At 44.9% G+C, this 20,612-nt stretch overlaps 1 protein-coding gene across 1 annotated transcript; it reads right to left on the reverse strand.

The window, feature by feature from the left end:
• Positions 1-9,945: 9,945 nt before the first annotated feature.
• On the reverse strand, positions 9,946-15,752 carry LOC135265090 (CCN family member 1-like). Its single transcript, XM_064354339.1, has 5 exons — positions 15,117-15,752; positions 13,516-13,729; positions 12,675-13,028; positions 11,988-12,190; positions 9,946-11,643 (listed from the first exon to the last, which is right to left on the reverse strand). The coding sequence occupies exons 1-5, from the start codon at positions 15,186-15,188 to the stop codon at positions 11,338-11,340; spliced, it is 1,149 nt and encodes a 382-aa protein (XP_064210409.1). The 5' UTR covers positions 15,189-15,752; the 3' UTR covers positions 9,946-11,337.
• Between the last annotated feature and the right edge of the window lie 4,860 nt (positions 15,753-20,612).

Here is a 20,612-nt window from a genome sequence, read left to right on the forward strand (position 1 = left end):
CTAACCACAGGATGACATTTAGAATGATTTGCTATACGCCCTTATGTGGATTCTTGTCATCGCCTTTAATTATTCAGTTATTTATAGGGCCTAGTCGTTCCTTTAGCGGTTAACTAACGTGTGTACAGCCACAGTACAGTGCAGCACCTGCAGACTCAATGGACAACTAATCCAGACACAAGGCGATTCGGCCTGCGCTCAGGAGCCGAGTGTCCGCGCTCTAATTGGGTATATACCACGGTCATGCCCTAGTAGTTCTTGACATTTTATCCGATTTATTATCTAAATTAGTGTTAGATTTATTACTCCCGAAAGCCTGAAAGCGCGTAGATAAAACACAGACGGCGAATAGAAGGTGTTCTCCACCGCCGGCTTGCCAACAGTCCGTACAGTAAGCCTGTGAGGCCAATTCAATCTCAAATATTGTAGGCCTGTTTCTGTAGCATGGTCATGTAGGCACGTTTACGCGTATTTCAGTTGTTCATATGTTTTTGTTTTTTGTTTTGTTGTTGTTGTTGATTTAACGAGTCGAATGCTGCCAGCCTTGGCATTGTCTTTGAATGTGTGATCACCATCACTTGTTTTATTTCGTGTTATTATCTTTCGAAATTCGATTAAATTGCTCTAAAATATTCTGAAATAAATTTTACAAAAGTTACACAAAATATGCAGGTCTGAGAGACGAATATGATAACTTTTCATCTTCGGTCTTTTCCCTCTGATAACTTTTTGAGCTCGCTGGAATAATCCGCGAACGCACATGGATAACCCAGTGCGTTCTCGCTCTCTGGTAAAGTGGTTTATTCATTTAGTAACTGAATTTGGTTTGGTTAGAGAATACATCCTGAAAAGCGCTGGGCGGCTCTGTGTGGACATGTGTTGACACTCCGGTACCTTTAAATGGATGATAAATATGCAGGAGCGCAGGGTCTGGGCAGAGATGTAAGGATGGTTTGGGTCGCGAAGCCGCAGGACCAGGAAACTCCATTCATAAGGCTAGAATTGGATTTTAACATAACAAAACACTTCAAACACAACACGGGACAAAGGCGCACAAAGCAACCATTTCATTTCTATTCACGCACACGTCAACCGGGCCTGGGTGAGTGGCAGCGGCTTGGGACCGTTGCATTGTGCGACTATACAGCCCTCATAGGCATGTATATTATTTACAGGTCTCCTAACTGTCAATTAGTCCGCACTTAACATCATCATGATCGCACTGGCTACACATTTCACACCAGTGGTAGGCCTATCATACGCACTGCGCCCCAGGGACCTTCCTCGAGTTTAATATTCATGGCAACAAGTATTTTCTTTGTCAGATAGATCCATTGTGTTTCACCGTGTTCTCTTCACAGAAATTATGTTTTGTATTAATAACAGATGTCATAATAGGATACATGCCATGTTTATAATTCCTGTATTTAAATTTTCTCTATTCTGGCCAGAAAATAACTTATAAAAAGCTGATCAAAGACTGAAATGGACAGGCATTTGTTATTTTATTAGTCTGGCAACAATGAAGCACAACTACATAAATCAGGAAGACCCGTGAAATGTTCGATTAAATTAGAAGCTAGGGAGACACCTTGTGGACAAATCAAAGAAATACCCATAAAAAGTAGGTTCGTCGGAATAAAGAAAAACTTAAATTAGTTATCATTGTATTATAATGTTCAGCCGAATGACCTTTTTCTGAACAAGACACAATTGTCAAAAAAGTTCGATTTAAAGTTTGTGAAAATGAAACTATATTGTGTGTATATTAGTAACACAATACACACACGTTAAAAAAATAATTTAATAAAATGGGGCTAATCTCACACACACACACACACACACACACACGTGTTTGCATATCCGCTAGATTGCATTTCCACTTAAAGATGTTATAACAAGGACCAAGAAAGAGTTAAGAGCCGTCAATTTGATTTTGCAAATACAAATAACACGTGCATACCATTTCCAGTCCACAAAAATGCTAGGAGCTGTTTCAAAAACAAAAATTTGTTGCACAAAGCACAGTGAATATACATGTATATAGAGTACTTTTCATCATTTAATATTTACGGTTGCAAACCACTCACCATAGATTCCTGACAACAGTAAAATCACACAGTATCACCAAATTTAATTAGTACATCAAAAGAAAAAAAAGTCATTTTCCTTTTCTTTATTGATATTTACAAATGTATTTATTTTTAAGTACTAACTCACCTATACACAAAGAGGCAGTGTTCCTATAAACACTGAACACCAAAAATAAAAATTGTATTTGAGTGAAAGCAAACATTTATGTTGGAGACCTATACAGGCTTTATCACTCAAATGGTTTGGGCCAAAAGTTCTGTGACAAAGAAAAAGTTTTGTGTTCTGAATCCATCTGTCAGATGTTTCAGTGTCCCATACTGACCAGAGCCTAGCATCTGTACAACGCTGAGAGCCAAAAACAAAACTTTTAATCCCCCAGTAACACCCGGCGTGGACCTCCCCCCCTGCCCCCTACCCCTGGTTTAACCTGTTTGTTCATGGGATGGACCATGGCCACACAGAGAGAGTGAAAGTTAATTCTAGTGAGAGAAGTAAAAAAAAAAAGAAAAGAAAGGTGTGTGCTTTTGTGGTTGTGTGGGTGGTGGTGTAGGGAAGGGGGTTAATCATTTTAGTCCTACTGTTTGCCATGGGATTTTAGGGAATTAGTATCCCCTTCAGAAAGATAAATGTGTGCTGAATCCCATTGAGAACATTGACTGGATGAAGGGCACTGAATATAGTGTTGTCATAAAGGGGCCGCTGCTGGTTCCGCAGGGTCAGCGGAGGGCTCTCTGAGCACACACAGGCACCTGTTATAGTTTCTTATGCCAAGCCTTCTGTCAAAGTCCTACTCACTTTGAGAAACAGGGCTGTGCTCTTCTTGCATGCTAACTTGTCCCATCGTCTACCATGCACGTGCTATTTCAAAGTGCAAACGCTTGAAATGTAGAAATGTCGTGACAGAACAAAAAGGATAAATAGAAACTGGCATGGCCATGAAGACTGGTCTGTCCAGTGTGACAATATTGGTTTTCTTATCACATTAGACATGCAGACTTTCTGCTATGCCTTACAGAACTTAAGTCAAAGTTTAATATCATTATTATTATTATTTTGTAATTAAAACGTATTTTGGTTCTGTGACTGAAAAAAAGCATGTGTATAACAGTGCTTGTTATATATAGGCAAAAATGCAGTTTTGGCTTGATGTCATATATCGCTTCTGTCTCGGAGCATTTAGCCTGTTTTCTGCTTATATATCTTTCTTATTCTATCATTCTGCTTTTGTTGAACACATGATGTGGCTAACGGCTTCAGCTTTCATCTGTAGAAGTGGCAAAATGCTGCTTCAAAGATCGCATTGACATGTAAGTTCCACTGTCAGTTTATGTGCCACCAGTCATGAATGTGGGGGCAGACCGTGGTCACACTGGCCCCCGTCCAGCAGCTCTTTCATCACGCTGACAATGAAGTTGGTTTAAAGGGATGAAAGCCGTGTGATTATATTTAAATCCTTCCCCTCACAAAGGCTTCTGACACCCGATGGCCCATTCTCCGAGAAGCGATCAGAATGGACCATTCTTTGATGGGACAGAGGGGAGTGTGTTCCCTGCTGGGATACACTCTCACTGAGAGTAAGACTGGGCAGGCTCCGTCCCCCCTCCCGCCCCCCGCCCATTGTCCGCCGAGATACTGATACCCCTGCATGACACAGGGAAGGAAGCTGGACAGACAGGGCAGTCTGAAGGCGGGACGGACAAACGGACAGAGTGTGAAAGGGGCTGATGAAGGAAAGAGGAGGGTTTTTTTGTTTCTTTTTGATAAATATGCTGTTTTAGGAATTTGAAGAGACAGACAAAAATACAAGAGCAATATGATGCAAACCAGCCAAGGATGTAAGTCATACAGATCATTCTATTTGAAAAAAAAGTTGTTCTTTACATTTTGCATGCAATTACATTTATGTGGAAATAAATACATTTAATAAATTTAAATAAATAAATACATTTAGGGGAATTAAAAGCATCATGTTTTTCATTTCTAAGTTTACCAAATCTAGCTTTGTTTGACATACATCATTTAAATGTAGGACAGTTTGATTACAACTGTCTACTTTTTGCTTAGATTCTAAACAACAAATGATTTGCATGCATGAACTGTTGCTTTGATAAACTCATGATGAGTTTGTCTACCCAATTCTGTGTGCTAACCAGTGATCAAAGATCTGTCTGCAGGGAAAAAAAACAGCTTGTTAACTTTACTTATTCTTTAATTCCTCCATTCCTCTCAGTTTCCTTTGGTAGCTGAATATGTGGACACCTGTGTAACTACCGACTATGGGCACTGCTGATTGGTGGATGGAAAAGGTGACACACAGGAAGTGAATTCTGTGTGTACTTGAGTAAAATCGATCCTCAATTTTCAAAGATGTGCCCATCCTCTGACATGTATTCCATTTGATCTTGAGGGTGCTGTACACTTGCTGTCTGTATGACAGCGTATCCTTATGTTAGTCTCCTCCTGTTGTGAAACATGTCAAGCTGCAAGTCAAGGCGTACCTTAAAATGGCAGCAGTTTACACATTTCTTCCAGAAACCAAAAACTACAAAACAACCATAGATGCACACAGCTATCATCCATATAAAACCATACAACTTGTAATGATCCTTAGTTAAATCTATGACGGATCTTTGAATTCCATGGTGCAATCTAAAGATGCTCCATTGTGATACATGGGCCTTCCTCAATGGACTCCCGCAGATTGACTTCCTTGTTTTAGTCCACTGAGTCTGCTGCCAGATAACACTTGCACTTATATAGCTCTATTAACGGTGATTTGAACAATGCAAATGTGAAGGCATTTTTATACTCAGTTGCTCAATCAGCTGATTAATAAACATCTCTGATATGGGAACATGCCTAGCCGGTGAGGAAAACTATAGAAACCAAACTGCACTTAGCGTGCAGAAACAGAGAATAAAAAAATGAAAAGTTATTTTGCTTTAGTGGTTAAAAAATGTTTTTGGTGCAAACTCAACACTACGTGACTGGTAACCTAATACAACACTACTGTGCATACACAAATACAGTCTTTGACTGCACTACTGCTCTACTGCCAGAAGAGGGAAATATTATCTTACTCTGTCCTCGACTGGTGAGATTTCACATAGCATGGGGACTCCAACAAAATGCAATACTCCAAACCTCTTTGAAATCACAAACAAGTTTGTTTGTGTGTCTGTCACACTGTTCAAGTTGGGCAGTATTTTTTTGTTCAAGTGAAATGTACTCCCTGTTCCCGGCCATACATTTCCTTCATATAAACTCTTGCACTGTATTTTAGGTTTAGTGGTTCGTGGTCACCTTGCATCATGTTCTAGTTCACATTCATACTCATTCTTAGTAAACAAGCATGGTCCTTTATCAGATCCTGCATTGCTGGATTGTAAGTCTTCTGATCAAAAACATATTCCTAAAATGCCCCCACCATGCAACTCTACTGCAGTGTTTTCTAGCTGGGTACAACTCCAATATAGAATGCTCATCCTAATGACCCAGTTTTTATTTATTCAAATACAGGTCACTGGATGCCACTACTGTTTAAAGGCAACTATGGAGAAACAGTGCATGCATAATTATAATGTTGCACTACAGGACATAGACATATGTCTTGAAAGGTCAAGCTGTCAACACACAGTGATTGGCATCTTGTGACCCAGTTCTGTAGTTTCAGGGTCCTGGTATGCACAACTTAGAAGGAGAACTATTCAAAAAGCTTATTCAAAAATATTGCTTATGGAAGTGGGGGTCAGACACAGGTAAAGTCCTTAGGGGTGTGCAGACATTCGTTTTGGATGAAGTGAGCACTAAGGTCAGTGTTCATGACTTCACAATAAGAAAGAGACTGGACAAAAATGGGATTCATGGGAGAGTTGCAAGGCAGAAACCACTGTTAACGACGAGAAACATCAATGGTCATCTCTCATTTTCAGAGCAGGACCTGGATGATCCGCGTGATAATGTTCTAAGATCCCCAGGATAATGTTCTAAGAATCCCATTATGTCTAGAGTAAAGCAAATACATTTTGCAGTAAGAACATCATACCAACAGTCAAACATGGCGGTGGGGGTGTGCTAGTGTGGGGATGCTTTGCTGCCTCGGGACCTGGACAACTGGCCACGATTGAAGGAACTTTGAATTTTCATCTGTCCTTGAGCTGAAACTGAAGCATAATTGGGGTATGCAGCAGGACAATGACCCAAAACACGAAAGCAAGTTCACATCTGAATAGCTGAAAATAAACTAAATGAAAATATTGGAGTGGCCAGGTCAAAGTTCTGATTTGAATCCAATAGAGATGCTGTGGCAGGACCTGAAACGAGCAGTCCTTGCTCAAAAACCATTAATTAAATCAGTTCTCCAAAGAAGTGTGGGCTAAAATTCTTCCACAGCATTGTGAAATACTGATATCAAATTATAGGATGTTTGAGTGTTTGATTGAAGTTATTGCTGCTAAAAATGGTGCAAGTTATTAAGTTAAAGGGACAATTACTTTTTTCACATGGGTGATATGGGTGTTTGATAACCTTTCCATTAAATAAATTAAATAATCACCATGAGATACATAGACACATCTTATTACCCATAGTACAGTCACACTCACATCCACCCCATTACCTTGAGACTCCCTTGACATACCTTCGCAATACCACAATACCCCTAAGCCCCCATCTCTCCAGTTTTCCCCCAATACCCAGAGAACACCTTTGGTTTCAGACACATTTCCTGTTCCTCTGTCGGGATGGTGCTGAAACTCACAGGTCCCTGCGAGGCTGGGCAACACCTGGGACTTCCTGTCTGGATGCACGGCCAAAGTAGGCTCTTTCAACACAAAAGTGTGTGTGCCTGTGTGTGCATGTCTGTGTCTCTCTGTGCATGTCAGTGTGTATGTCTGTGTGTGTGCCTGTTTGTGTCTGTGTGTGTGTGTGTGTGTCGGTGTGTTTGTCTGTCTGTGTCTGTGTGTGTGTGTGTCGGTGTGTTTGTCTGTGTGTTCACATGTCTGTGTGTCTATGTGTGTGTGTGTGTGTGTGCATGTCTGTGTCTGTGTATCTGAGTGCGTGTGTGTGTGTGTGCATGTGTGAGTTTTAAAAAATCTGACTCTGTCTCTGTCCTTGTTTTCTTATTCTTTCTCCACCTGTGTTCCTTCACTGATGGATTTGTGGACAACCAGAGGTAGATTTCTCTGCAAGATTTACACTTGGTTTACACTTAAAGGGATAAACACAGTAAGTGTTCTTACAAAGTAAACCTCTGGATGTAATTTTTAGAACTCCGAATGAGAAAGAGGAATTTTTTTGTCTAAATTCTAAAAAAAGGCAACAACCACCAAGCCAATGTAAACCCAGGCCAAGCAACTCCCATGATGCATTTTAGTGCAGTCAAATGTATGTGTTTACGGAGGGCAGTAAAATGTGGAACAGTCATACCTGTGATCTCCCATTGTCATGATTAACCTGAGTTTGACTGACATGCAATCGCATATCTTTGCCTGGCAGTGGTTGTTGCTATGAGATACCAGCGTCAGCATACAATAACTCCCCAGAAGGCATTCCTCCCCAATATAACTATATAAATCACTGCAACACACAGCAAACATTGGGGAGGTTACTTTTCTGGGAAACGTGGTAAACTGACCCAAAAATAGCAGCCCGTACTTATGGTGACGATGGTGGCAGATGACAGAGCGGTCTCCAAGGAGACAACGGAATTCCTTGTGTACCTCAGGCTGTAGCTGGTAGCCCAGAAAAGAAATTAGCAACTTTCAGCCGTAGAACTACAACTGTGAATTGAATTGTGGCCTTGCCTGGCAACAGGAGACAGTCGTGTAATATATGAGTGGCTTGACTTTCTATCAACAGATTTCTCTGGAAGAGTGAAGAGGATTTTGTGGTGTACTGGGTTCAAAATGTTCTGTCCCAACCCAGCTGCCCATAACCATTCCCTAGCATTGTCAGCGCGTCCAAAAGAGTAGACTGTGCCCCAAATTACACAGTTACACAGTGTACACTAGTATCACATATGGACAGTGGTGCAGAATGTATCTTCCCCACTTCCCCAATTCCCCACTTTCCCAATTAGGAAAAATTTCAATAAGCTGAGACTGTCAGCCAAATTTGAGGTGATCTTAATTTGAGACATATACATTTAGTATATGTTCACAGGATTATATCTAAGTAACTGTGCTTCCAGAAGTTTTATTGTGATAGGTCGTCATCACTTATTGCTTTGATTGCCCTTTTATTGAAGACCACGGGCAATCAAAATGAACCTTTTTGGAAAGTTTAAGTTTGGAGTTCTTTTACTGCCCCCTGTAGGACCATTTGGTATTGGTCATTTGGAGACTGTCTTGCTTATGTAGGTTATAGCTATAGCATATCATTATAGCATTCATGTTGTTCTAACCAATCAGTGATGGAACAATTTGAGTGCCTGCCAATCAGAAGTAAATTTGAATAATCATACAGAAGATGTATCAGGCATCCTGCTCTCCTGTTCAGTAGTGGTTTACTATAGTTCTAAAGGAACCTTTTAAATTTGAAAAAAGTTAGTATACATCTGTATCTTGTGGTATAAAGGAACACATTAAATGCAAGAAAAAGAGTTATTCCATAATCTTTAATGTTATTACTACTGCTTGCACTACTGTAAATAACAACATGGCAATAGCAGCAACATCAGCAGCAGCCGTTATCAATGCAGTTATTATTATGGTGCAGAGGGTGATGATAGTAGTGATCATTCTCCAATAGTAAGGACTCGTGTGCTCAGTCTGAAAGCACAGGGGAAGGCTAGCTAGCACAGGTCTCTCCTGATTCGTCTCTGGCCTGCTAGTAAACAGCTCACTCATTGTGCCTGTGGCATGCGGCAGCATGGAGGTCAGTGTGTTCGCAGCCAACTGGGCAGGGAGCCAGAGGGCCAGGGGGCGGAGGAGCAGGAGCGGGCAGCCCGACGAAGGTGGGGGTAAGGGGTTCGGTGGGTGGGGGCGCCGGCGTGTGGAATTTATAAGGCAGCTGCAATGTTTGCCCAGCAGAGTCAAGCTTCGTGAGTAGGACCGAGGGAACATGAACTTAGAGTAAACCTGGTCTGCGGTCCAGGACAGAGGCCAAAAGCAGCTCCTAACCTGTCCCCTCGGCCCCCCGCCCTCCACGCACCCCGCCCCCCCCACCCCCCGAACCCTGGTGCGTAAGAAATTGCCACAATCCTGAGCGATCGGAGCCTCTGTCAGCATGTCCAGACTGGGAAAACCATATTTAAAAAATTCAGTGAAACTGTCTGTCCATATACTTTGCACCCCCCACCCATATGCTTTGCCTTATGGGTAACACCACGGTTACACTCTGAAATCTTATCGATAGATCCTTGGTGTTGATTGAGTGGCCACCTGCTGAACTTATTTGTGTGTGTTCCCCCCCCCCCAAAACTGTATTTCCAGGGGGTATTAGTATTCTACACCTTATGAAAGTCATAGTGTGATATTCTTCCCAAGCCAAGGAGGTAAACCAATCAGACGGCTGTCTGATAGCGAGGAAGCCATTCACAGCGCAGTCCAAACATAGCAGAGCAAGGCCGTCACTGGCGTTCTCATTTCAAACCTCATTTCAAAAGTAATTTTGTGGTGAAATGAATTCAATTAGAGCAGGATCAATTTAAGTGATTACACTGGCGTGATTACATGAATATTTTAAATCTAAATAATACACCCGCCTAATCACCCTCAACAGTAATTACGGCAGTGGAGCTGTAATTGGGTTGGAATATGAATATTTCATTGCTCATTTCCAGCATGGCCTCTTCCCGTATTTAACACTGAGAAACACTGAATGACCTGAAAAAAGACAGACTTGCAGCTGTATGTTGTATGTCTGTATATTTTCCTCTTTGACAGGAGACATAACACTGAAATACATTCAGGAATTATATTAAACAAAATAAAAGTCTTAAATACACAAATTAAAATCCTCTTTCTAGAACAGGATAACCTCTATTATCACCTAAAACATACCCCGAAAAATGAGGCGAACTCCAAACAGTGTCACTCCACCAAGCGTGAAGCCTGTACAAACACTACATTTCACGTCCTCTCTCTCTATCTCTCCATCTCTCTCTCTCGCTCCCTTTCTCTCTATCTCTCACTCTCTTTCTCTCTCTCACACACACACACACACACACACACACATACAGTATACACATGCAGAGGGCTGAAATCTATATGAATTTTTCAATGAAAAGAATACTATAATACAGGCTTTCCCATTGCCAGTCCACCCATGAACAGAGCAGAATACTGAAATATTAAACAAAAGGAAGTGTACACCTGCATACACCAAAACAAACATTGACAGAAATGATGCCTATTGTGAACTAACACAATCTATAATAGTATCAGGGAAGACATATGAACACTGGGTTCCATACACAAAATTACACAGAATTTCACAGATATGTTAAAACTCTGAACGCATTCTGGTTTTGCTTAATAGTTGAGATGAATGTAATGATAAGAAAAGTGCATATGTAATATATTGCATGTGTTTCTGACAGTGTTTTGCTTATTCCCTCTAAAGGTGTATTGTACTGAATTGTACGATTTCTCCTCTTGTCTAATGAAAAGAATAAATACATGGAAGAAACAAACATCAACAGAAAGGAGAAATGGATCACGGATGCATTTCTGTTGCGAAACTAAAAGGTCCTGGTCAGGACTTGCATCTAGCATGTTGTGCCACTACAAAATGTGTGTCATCCATAAATCTAGACTAGTGTTTACACCCCCAACTCACCGTGAGGATGGTTCTGTTCAGTAGGTGATCAGAAGTAATGGAGCATTCTTACTGCAATCTCTCGGACACCTCTTTCACAGAGAAGAGGATCTCTCACACTTCTTTCTCCCCCATTATCAGCACTATACCCATCGGTCATGTCTCTAAGTGAGCAGCCATCTCTCACAGTGGCTAGCAGGTATGTACAATAACATAACTTAAAGTGCAAGCAAATGTTCTTAGTGTTGGCTGGACTGGTAGCCTGGTTCAGAAGGAGGGACTGACTAAATGTTCAGATCCCCAGCAGAGTAAGTCATGAAGGCTGTCAGGGGAGGTCACTGTGCAATCAGTGTGCAGGCTGAAGACCTCCCACCACCAGGGGGAGCTGCTTTTTTAAACTCTGGTTGGAGTTAAGGGGCGATAGTAAGTTTGACCTCACGGCCAGCCCTACAGAGACCGCAGGGGCAGCGGTGGGGTGGGGCTTCACTGCGAGAAGGTGTGGATGTCGTTGTGCAGGATGACGGGCGGCAGGGGGGCGGGGCCGCGGCTCGGGCAGGTGCCGGGGCCGCACTGGCAGCGCTGGATCCACATGACGTCGCGCGAGAAGCTCTCCCCGTCCGGGCAGCGGAAGAGCAGGCGCATGGTGCGGGCCTGGGAGGGGGTGCAGCACCGGCCGTCCGAGCAGGAGCCGCAGGAGCGGAGCCTGTACCGCCGCGCCGTGGAGCAACCCGCGAACGTGATCCTCACAGCCTCCCGCGGACGCACCGTCCTCTGGCACTTCTTCCCTTTCTGAACAAGAGCAATGGGGAGAGCATTAGACCATGTGAACCCAGATAGCCTCTTGTATGAAATAAAGTATGAACATAGCATACGCATAATATTATATCATTTTCCAGCAATAAAGATGCTTCCACCGCATGTTATCTATCCAGTTATATCGCGGTAGCTTTACTGGAGCAGGTATCTTGCTCAAAGTACAGCAGCAGGGGAGTACGGGATTTGAAACTGCAACTGTGGCATAAATTAAAGGTTTTTAGATGCCAGTGTTAGATTGTAACATTTTTTCAACTTCTACTGGAATCTGAGATCCGAGAGAGTACACTCTTCTCACAGTGTGACTGAACAATCCTTACCCTGAGAAACGGGGTCAGAGGGAGGTCACACTGCCGAATCTGGCACAGTCGGGTCTCTCTGACCAGCCGGCACTCTGCGTTGCTGTTGGTCACTCGGCTGGAAACCCCCATCCCGCAGGTGGTGGAACACTCAGACCAATCAGTGGTCTGCGAGAAGCACTGGCTGGGAAAGGGGACATGCGGCTGTTGGGGGGTCAGCCACTCTGTGGGAGAAAGGGGGGGACACAGAGTCAGCCAGTTAAATACAGGTACAGAGCCGGAGACCAGGAGAGACACAGGAAATGACGAGCAAAAAGGAGCTGATGGGCATTGTAGATACACAAACCCCAAATGTAATATCCTCAGTTATTCACCCAAATCTGCACCAATACTAGAGTTTTTAGATGCCTTTACAGAGCACAACTCTATCATGTAGCAGCTCCAACCATTATAGGATTCAAGGAAGGTGGACCCTAGATGTCTCCAGGAGGCTTCGGCAAAGATCACCGGAAACTTTATTGCCTAAGTTGGCTCAAAGAAGTGTCCATTATATTCCATTAGTTGGTAATTACACATGAATATCTGCTCAGGATGTAGAATATCTTTGTTAAAGCCACCTCGAAACAGGTCCACTCAACCATTCAGGAAGCCTCACTCAGGTCACTGTACATGCGGCTGGTGGGGTGAGGGGGGGGGCGGAGTCTGTACCCAGGAAGGCTGCGGTGCTCCCGTGGGGGTGCTCGGGCGGCTGCAGCTCCTTGCTGATGGCATTGAGGTGGGGCCGGGGGTAGTCGGGCGGGGGGGCGCCCCGGGGTCCGGCGGGGTCCTCGCTGATGCGGTTGTCGTCGTCGCAGACCCACTCGTCGCAGCAGCGGCCGGGGGGGCGGGCCAGCCGGGGGCTGGCGCAGCGCCAGTCCGGCAGGGGCACCTGGTGGGGGCAGAGGGGCATGCAGCCCACCACCCCGTCCATGCAGCTGCACTGGTGCTGGCAGCTGGGCTGGAAGTCCTCGCCGTGCTGGTACATGCGCCCGTTGAACTCACAGGGGCGGCCCTGAGCCTCAGCTGTTGGTGGGGGGGGGGGGGAGACATCAGACAAACTGCTTTCCATTGCTCTATCCCACACTCACTAACCTTGAGTCATTATCCAATGCCATATTTATTTTGACTGAAAAGCTATTATTATGTTCAGATAATGTTTAATGGTAAATCATATTTATGTCTAGCTATGGGGTATTATTATTTTCAAATCACATCTTATGCTGAATATATTTTTGGCGAGGGAAGCATTATGTTCAGATTTAACTATTATATTTTATTCTAGCGAGATGCGTAATTAGAATTTCTACAGGAAATAAATGACTAAGGGTGGAATTTAAGGCCGGACTCAACTTGCTAAGCAAATAAACAGGAAGGTGTCGAGTAAACGGACATTTTCAGAATTCCAATGATAATCGCGAGATAATCGCATTGAATGTGAGCCTGACACACTCGGTTTCACACGTCTACCCCCTCGCCCTCCTCCCCCCCCCCTTCTCTCTTTCCTCTTTACCTCGGCACAGCCCGCGGTCGGGGTCCCCCCCGGGCACTAGGTGGCAGTGCAGGCCCTTGATGTGGTCGCAGGGATGCCGGAGGCTGCACTCCTGGTTGAACTGGCGGGCGCACACCTTGCAGCAGCCGCAGCCGTCCGTGATCCAGCTGATGCCCGGCGGGCAGGAGGGTGGCGAGTGCGGGCACGAGCACTGAGACGGGCAGCCGCCTTCCACCTGCAGCGCACGACAACAAGAGGGAGGGGCTGGCGTGAGGGCGGGGCGGGCACGAGGGCACGAGGGTTTCCAGAATTGATCGTTTTTTAAAAAGTCTCGGAAAAAAAGACTCAATCAATGAGAAAACATAGTAGACTCTTACATTTTGCGACATTGAGGGTACAGTACACAGACTCCAGTACAAGCTGAAGTGAACTCTGTGTTTAACATGCTTTCCTATAATTATGACCTGTTTTTATGAAACGGCGGTTTAAAGTAAGGCTAGAATGAGCTGAGCTGTGCGGGACAAGGGCTGCTTTTCTTCAAACCTGAAGACCTCAGCCGCTGCCATAAGGCTGAACTGTGAGGACACAGAGAGGGACACATCTCTGCATAGTCCGGGCGAAACTTTCCACATGTTCAGAGCACACGCGGTCGTCCCTCCTGACCTGAACGTTAATCACTAACATGCCGGTCTTGTCAGAGGACAGGTTTGTAATTCCCGTCGTAAAACTTTAAAGCCCCCTCCTCTGCTCTGCAAACAAAGTTCGAGAAAAAAAAAAAACTCTCCCTGGAAGCTACCACAAAACCCCCCGGACACATGCTTTTGGGAAAGCATGAAGCCAGGATAAGCTAACTTCAGACAGTGATTTTGACGTAGAAGCCAAATTTTGCTTGGTGGCTTTTGGTTCTGTATTGCAAATATCCACTCCCTAAATATATGATGGCTCTTACATGAGGACAGTATGTACTTGTGTTCACTCCCTCAAAGCCATGGCAAAATATGTGCAAAGTGCAATATGATTCATTCAAGTACCATTTATTTCAGAGCATACAAAGCCACTGCTATGAAGAGCATGCATACTTCTGACAGCCAGTCATTTTTAAACGACCATATTTACATTCCAAGTCACCCCCTAATTCTGGGCATACCTAAAATATGAACAGCCAATCACTACAAAAAAATCTTGAACTCGTGTCACAATACCAAGAGCATGCAAGAAAAAATAATTGTAAATAATTTTTTGTGACGCATTCATGGAATTTGAATGCTTGAATCCAAAGCTAACTTGCCAACATGGAGTTATACATGCAGTACAGTGATTTATAAGCCCTGTATTTAAAATATGACCTCTATAATTTAAGGCTGTTCAGTACTGGCTTTGTGGAGTCCAGTGTACTTCCTGTTGACTTTAACACAAACAAGGTGCACGTGTAAAGAAAGTATGCAATCTTTGGTGGGGAGCAGAGAAGCATATGAGTAAATCATTCCATACACTTGGAGGGCAAAAATGGATTGCATGTTCCGAGAAACAGCAGATCAGGACAGAGACATGTGAGGAGAGGGAGGGAGAAAGAGGGAGAGAAAAAGACAGGTGCATATTGCCAATATCGTTTGAGAACTTACCATCACAGAAGTGCAGAGCAGAACAGCAAACAGAGTCAAGAAGCATTCCTGTTTCATCGTCCTGGAAAACATTTTGTCTTCGTCTTCTTGGTAAACAATGGCAATTTTTTTACAGTGATAACAACTAATGTTGAATATAATTTTTTTTTTAAATCAGATTATTCTAATAAAAACAAAATATTTTGAAAAGGTTTTTAAAAATCGCAGGCAGAGCGGGTGCTGGTGAACGGCTAAGAAAAGGGTGCTGGTTGTGCCTCGGTTGAGGATATGCCACCCAGGTGCCTGCTGGTCGTGAATCCAGAGAGGACGGTCTGTCCGTCGGTCCGCGCGTCTGAGAGCCTGTCCTGGTTTCTGTGCGCGTGTGCTGAGTGCTACGCCAGCCGGGCGGTCTTCACTGCCCACCTTTCTCCACACGGCTCGGCTCAGCCCCACTTCATTGAGAAATTCCTCCCGAGGCACCCGCACTTATAGACGCCCGCAGACAGCCCCCGATGACATCACCAGTCCACCCAGGGGAGGGAGCGCCAGAAGGAGAGAAATGGGGGGAGAGAGAGAGAGAGGGAAAAAGAAAAAGAGGTCAGAAGGAGAAGGGGGAAGATTAAGAGGGAGGGTGGACATGGGAGTGGGAGGCAGACGAAGAAGAGAACGAGGACAGAGTAGGGAGATGGTGAAAGAAAGACACACTTCAGACACAAGATTGCCGAAAGGAATAAATCCAACAGAAATCACAGACACAAAGCGAAAAAATGATGCTCATTTTAGAGGGTAATTTCTGAAATTAATGAAGAACATGATGACCTTAGAATACACCATAATAAGAAGCCATTCAGCCCATTTAGACTCATTAAGTTACATTTTTAAGGAACATTGATGCATAATTTAATATAATGTTCTCTTTTTGATTATGACAAAGAAACATAACAATGATGTCTACTGAAGCCTTTACAGTACACCTATAATATCTGAATTCCCCTGAATGTATAGTGAGTAATTGGTCATGTGACAGATATTCTTTACGGGAGTGTTAGCTGGGGATGATGGGGCTATGGCGCCTGTTTGGAGATTCTGGGATCGGAACTAGGCTACGATGAGTCATTTCGAAATGGAACAAAATGGAGAGGGAATCCCGTCTTTGCGTAGGTGTTTGTGAGCGTTCGCTAAAGAGGGAAAGACTGTGATGCAAACAATGGTGAGAATCCCTCTGAGCGAAGGACCCACTCCCCCTCCATGTCTAACCAGGGTCACTTCCTGTAGCACTACGGCGTCCCCTAAAACTCCTTCCTCACCGACACATCACAGGAAGCACAGGTTCCCCTCGCCTGAAGACCTGTGTGTTTACATTGGAAAAACTAAACATTCACATTGTCACCCTGTGAGGACATAAAAAAAGTGTTTTTGTTCAAGAACAGGAAGCCATTGCATTGGACCTTGGCTCACACCGTTATGAAACAGGAAAAGTGTTTTAGTACACACTGGTGAGGATGACTGGTGGAAGCCTAAGGGTAACCTGGACCAACATCTGTCACAAGTCAATTCAGCTGCAGCCCATAATTCAAAATCACACCTCTTTGACCAACCCTGAGCATTACGCACACATACACGCGCGCACATACGCACACATACTGTACACACACACGCACACAAACATGCACATGTGGCTGCTTACTGGTTCTTGCACATGTATGCACTCACAGACACACATGGTTGATTATGCTCTCACATGCGCATATGCACACACACGCATACACACGCACACGCATGGCTGCTTATGAAACCGCATACACACACACACACACACATTCACCTGCATTTGAGCACACACACACACACACACACTCACACACACGCATACACACGCACACGCATGGCTGCTTATGAAACCGCATACACACACACACACATTCACCTGCATTTGAGCACACACACACACACACACACACACACACACTCACACACACGCGACTGCTTACTGGCGCTCACAAATGTATGCACTTACATACAAACGGACATGGCCAATTACACTTACATTTGCACACACACGCACACAAACACATTCAACTATGCAACACACACACATATGCTCACACACACACACACACACTCACACAAACACACATGACTACTTAAGCATGCGCATATATACACACACACACACATACACACACATTCAACTATGCAACACACGCACGTACGCTCACACACGCACATGCACACACACACGTCTGCTTACCGGCACTCTCACATGTACGCGCTCACACACGAACGCACATGATCGATTATGCTCACATTCGCACTTGCACACACGCATGTACACTCACACACAAAGCTACACACACGCTCATACAGACAGACACGCATGCCAACAGTGGAGTAAAACCGTGAGGATACAGAGGGTGTTTGAGAGTACCTTGTTTCAGAGGGGGTGCTGGGGGTGGCTGTGGGAGAAGTCTGGATTCTTGGGATTCCTGGCCCACAAAGGCAGGATGTGTGCATTGGCCCTCTTGCGCTACTCGCTGATGGGGGGGGGGGGGGGGGGCAACTGCCCATTTGGCGGTCGCCCTGCTGGTCCCATGCCAGCCATTGTTAGCCAGCCAGACAAACATTTCCAGAGTCGTAGTGGTGGGGTTGGGGGGGATGTGCGTACGGGGGATTGGGTTGTGTATATGGCGGTTAATCTGGCAATACATCACCACCGTCTTCATCGGCTTCACTGCCGCAGACTCAACAAGCTCTGCGGGGCGCACAGGTGGGGCAGCTGTTATAAAACTCTCATCGCCGGGCGGAGGGGGGATGAGCAGGGGGGCAGACCTGCTTTCTGGATGGGGGCGGGAGGGGGTGGGAGGGTGTAAAGGAAAGTTCCAGTGCTCTCTGTTTTGTTGTCAGCTTTGGCTCCAGGAAAGGGGAACCCCCAAAGGCAGCGGGGCTCAGGTGATGGTCAGCAATAGCACAGGACGCGGTGACTAAGCGGTGGAAGGGCTGGGCTGTGAACTCGGGGAGCCCACATGCATAAATCTCCCCCACCGGGCCTCTGGGCCTCCATCGTTAAGCGCTGGCCTCCAAGGGTCAGATGGGCAGGCCAGGCTGTTTGCGTGAGTTTGTTTGTTGGGAGTCTGAACAGAGTTGTTTGCAGAGGGCGGGGTAATTCCAGCCTTGGAGAGCCACAGGGTCTGCTTGGTTCAGTCCCACCTCACCTCTCAGCCGTTTCACTCAAGTCCTTATTTGGACAGGACGTTATCCCACCGAGGGTTTCAGGTAAATCTCCAGGAGTGGAATCACTTCTTCCTCATTGGCTGTTTTTCCAGCAAAAAAAAAGGATGCATCTGGCCTCCCTGGAAAAAAGGTAAATGCTTTCCTGGAATAGGTGGAGACAGATTCTCAACACCAAGAATGACCTCTCAAATATTACATTGTTATTGTGAAACACTGAGCAGCCAACCACTATAAACGCAAGAATAAACATGCGTCTATGTGTGCATGAATCAATAAAATTCTTTGTGAGATTTGAAACAGGAAATTGGTCATACATTCACAGGTTCCTCTGAACTGGATGTGGGAACACCAGAGATATCACATTGCGTTTATTCTTCTTTTTTCCTCCTCTCTGTAATGCCTGTGGGTTTATTCCAGTAATTTCATTTTTTCATATGGAAGTGTCATGTTACACCTTGAAATAAGTGAAACGATTGAAATATGCAAAGCAGCATAGCCTATGTACTTGCACCATCCAGACGCTGAGATAAAATTACATTCAACCAAGTTCATTAGTGAGACTACAGGAATCACACCATGGAGTTCTGCATACAACAGTATTTCCAACCATCCATACCTTTATGAACCACTAGCTTTCCCATAGCATTTTCAGCAAGTTGTTGCAATGTTATAAAGTTGCCAAAAAGTTACAGTAACATTGTGGTGACCCCCAAAATGGCCGACTTGTTTACCAGTAGTTTGCCGCCAGACACTCAGTGATGGATTTGGCTAGCTCCAGGAAGGCCTCTCTTAGTGCCAAGCAGGGAGCGGCGATGACGGGCAGCAGGGCGCACTTTCAGATAGGTGGTGCTGGCAAACAGGAAGTCCTCAGAATGCGAGGGCTGGGGCTGTTTTTTCCTCCGAGACTCAAGCGGAGCAGCGTTCCCACTTTGTCAACAGGAATCTCGGCAGACCTGTCTGCAAATGCACGTATGTGTGAGTGGAAGAAGACATCTGAGCCGGCCAGCGGCGCACAAGGTTTCATGTGTTCAGGAAATCCACTTTGTCAGAACGACGTAGGACGGGATTCCCTGAAACGGACGGAATGTTTGCTTTTGCAAAGTGTGTTCCCAATGGCACTCCTTAGAAAATATTCAGAATTATTCTAAGAGGCCAAAGTCTCTGTACAAGATGGGGGTTAAAAATGGATTTTTAAAAGCCATTTCATCAGTTTTTCATTATTACAGAATTCATTAGGTAAACGGAAAACCTGACCAGGTTGTGTGTGGGTGCTGGAGAACCGGCTCTGTATGTAGGCCGATATTCCATATGAGCCACAAAGCGGCCATTTCGTCACAAGCCTCTCACACACACAGACCAGCTAACAGACGCAGACAAGCTGTGTGGAGTCAGCTGTATCTCACTGCCGTACCTACACCCAACACATGACACAGAACCCTGGGGGGGTCAGGGGTCACCCGCATTCCTCATGAAGGTGTCCCAAAAACCAGCCGGGAGCGCTGACACCATCTCTGACCTCGGTTCTAAAAGAGCACAGCCAAAACCACAGGATTAAAAACATCACCACGGAACAAAATGAAAAATACATAATTTTCTTCACGCTGTATGAGAACCGCAGCCAAATCAAAATGGCCACCGAGTGCAGAATGATATTGAATTTAATTTCATTCGGTTTCATTGCTGGAATAAGAAAGGCTTCTCTCTAATTCACACTGGCACCTCAATTATGTGGTACCCAAATACTGAAATGAAGACTTCACAGAAAGCATGGTAACATTGTGCGTAGCATAATATAATCAGTGCTTTCAGAAATAAGCACTTTCAGTCATTACGGGAAGAAAATAAAAATTCTACTGAAAAATAACATTAAACGCATTGAAACCAGAGACTGCTTGTAAACAGAACACAATATTCTCCATTTTAATGCCGTCACTGTTCCATTAGGCCAACATACGGCAGAAGGCACTGAAATTGGTCTGTTGCTCTGAGCCCGCAGGGAAATGCAAATATCCAGTTCAAAACCTCTCCGATACGGCCAGGACAAAAATAACTTCCCTCCGAGCCAGGAGACAGACATACCTGCGGCGTGGCTGCACCTGCGCGTTCACAGATAAGCGGCGTACCTGCAGCCTACCCGCAATCTGGGGCGAGTCATGAGGGCGGCGGGTGATGTAATGGGGGGCATGTGAGGTATGCACCCTCCTCCTGTCTGGGGGCGGACATCTGCGCGGGCTTTTCAGCGACGGCGCGCGAGCCCCCCCCTCTCCGGACCCCGCATACCTGCGG

The sequence above is a fragment of the Anguilla rostrata genome, chromosome 10 (assembly GCF_018555375.3).
Source record: "Anguilla rostrata isolate EN2019 chromosome 10, ASM1855537v3, whole genome shotgun sequence".
Lineage (NCBI taxonomy): Eukaryota > Metazoa > Chordata > Actinopteri > Anguilliformes > Anguillidae > Anguilla > Anguilla rostrata.

Excerpts from the sequence above, each read along its gene's own strand:
- LOC135265090 (XM_064354339.1), bottom strand. The coding sequence starts at position 15,188 with ATGTTTTCCAGGACGATGAAACAGGAATGCTTCTTGACTCTGTTTGCT. Across the intron at positions 13,730-15,116 it reads TGCTCTGCACTTCTGTGATG|GTGGAAGGCGGCTGCCCGTC; the intron begins GTAAGTTCTCAA and ends CGTGCGCTGCAG. Across the intron at positions 13,029-13,515 it reads CGACCGCGGGCTGTGCCGAG|CTGAGGCTCAGGGCCGCCCC; the intron begins GTAAAGAGGAAA and ends CCCCACCAACAG.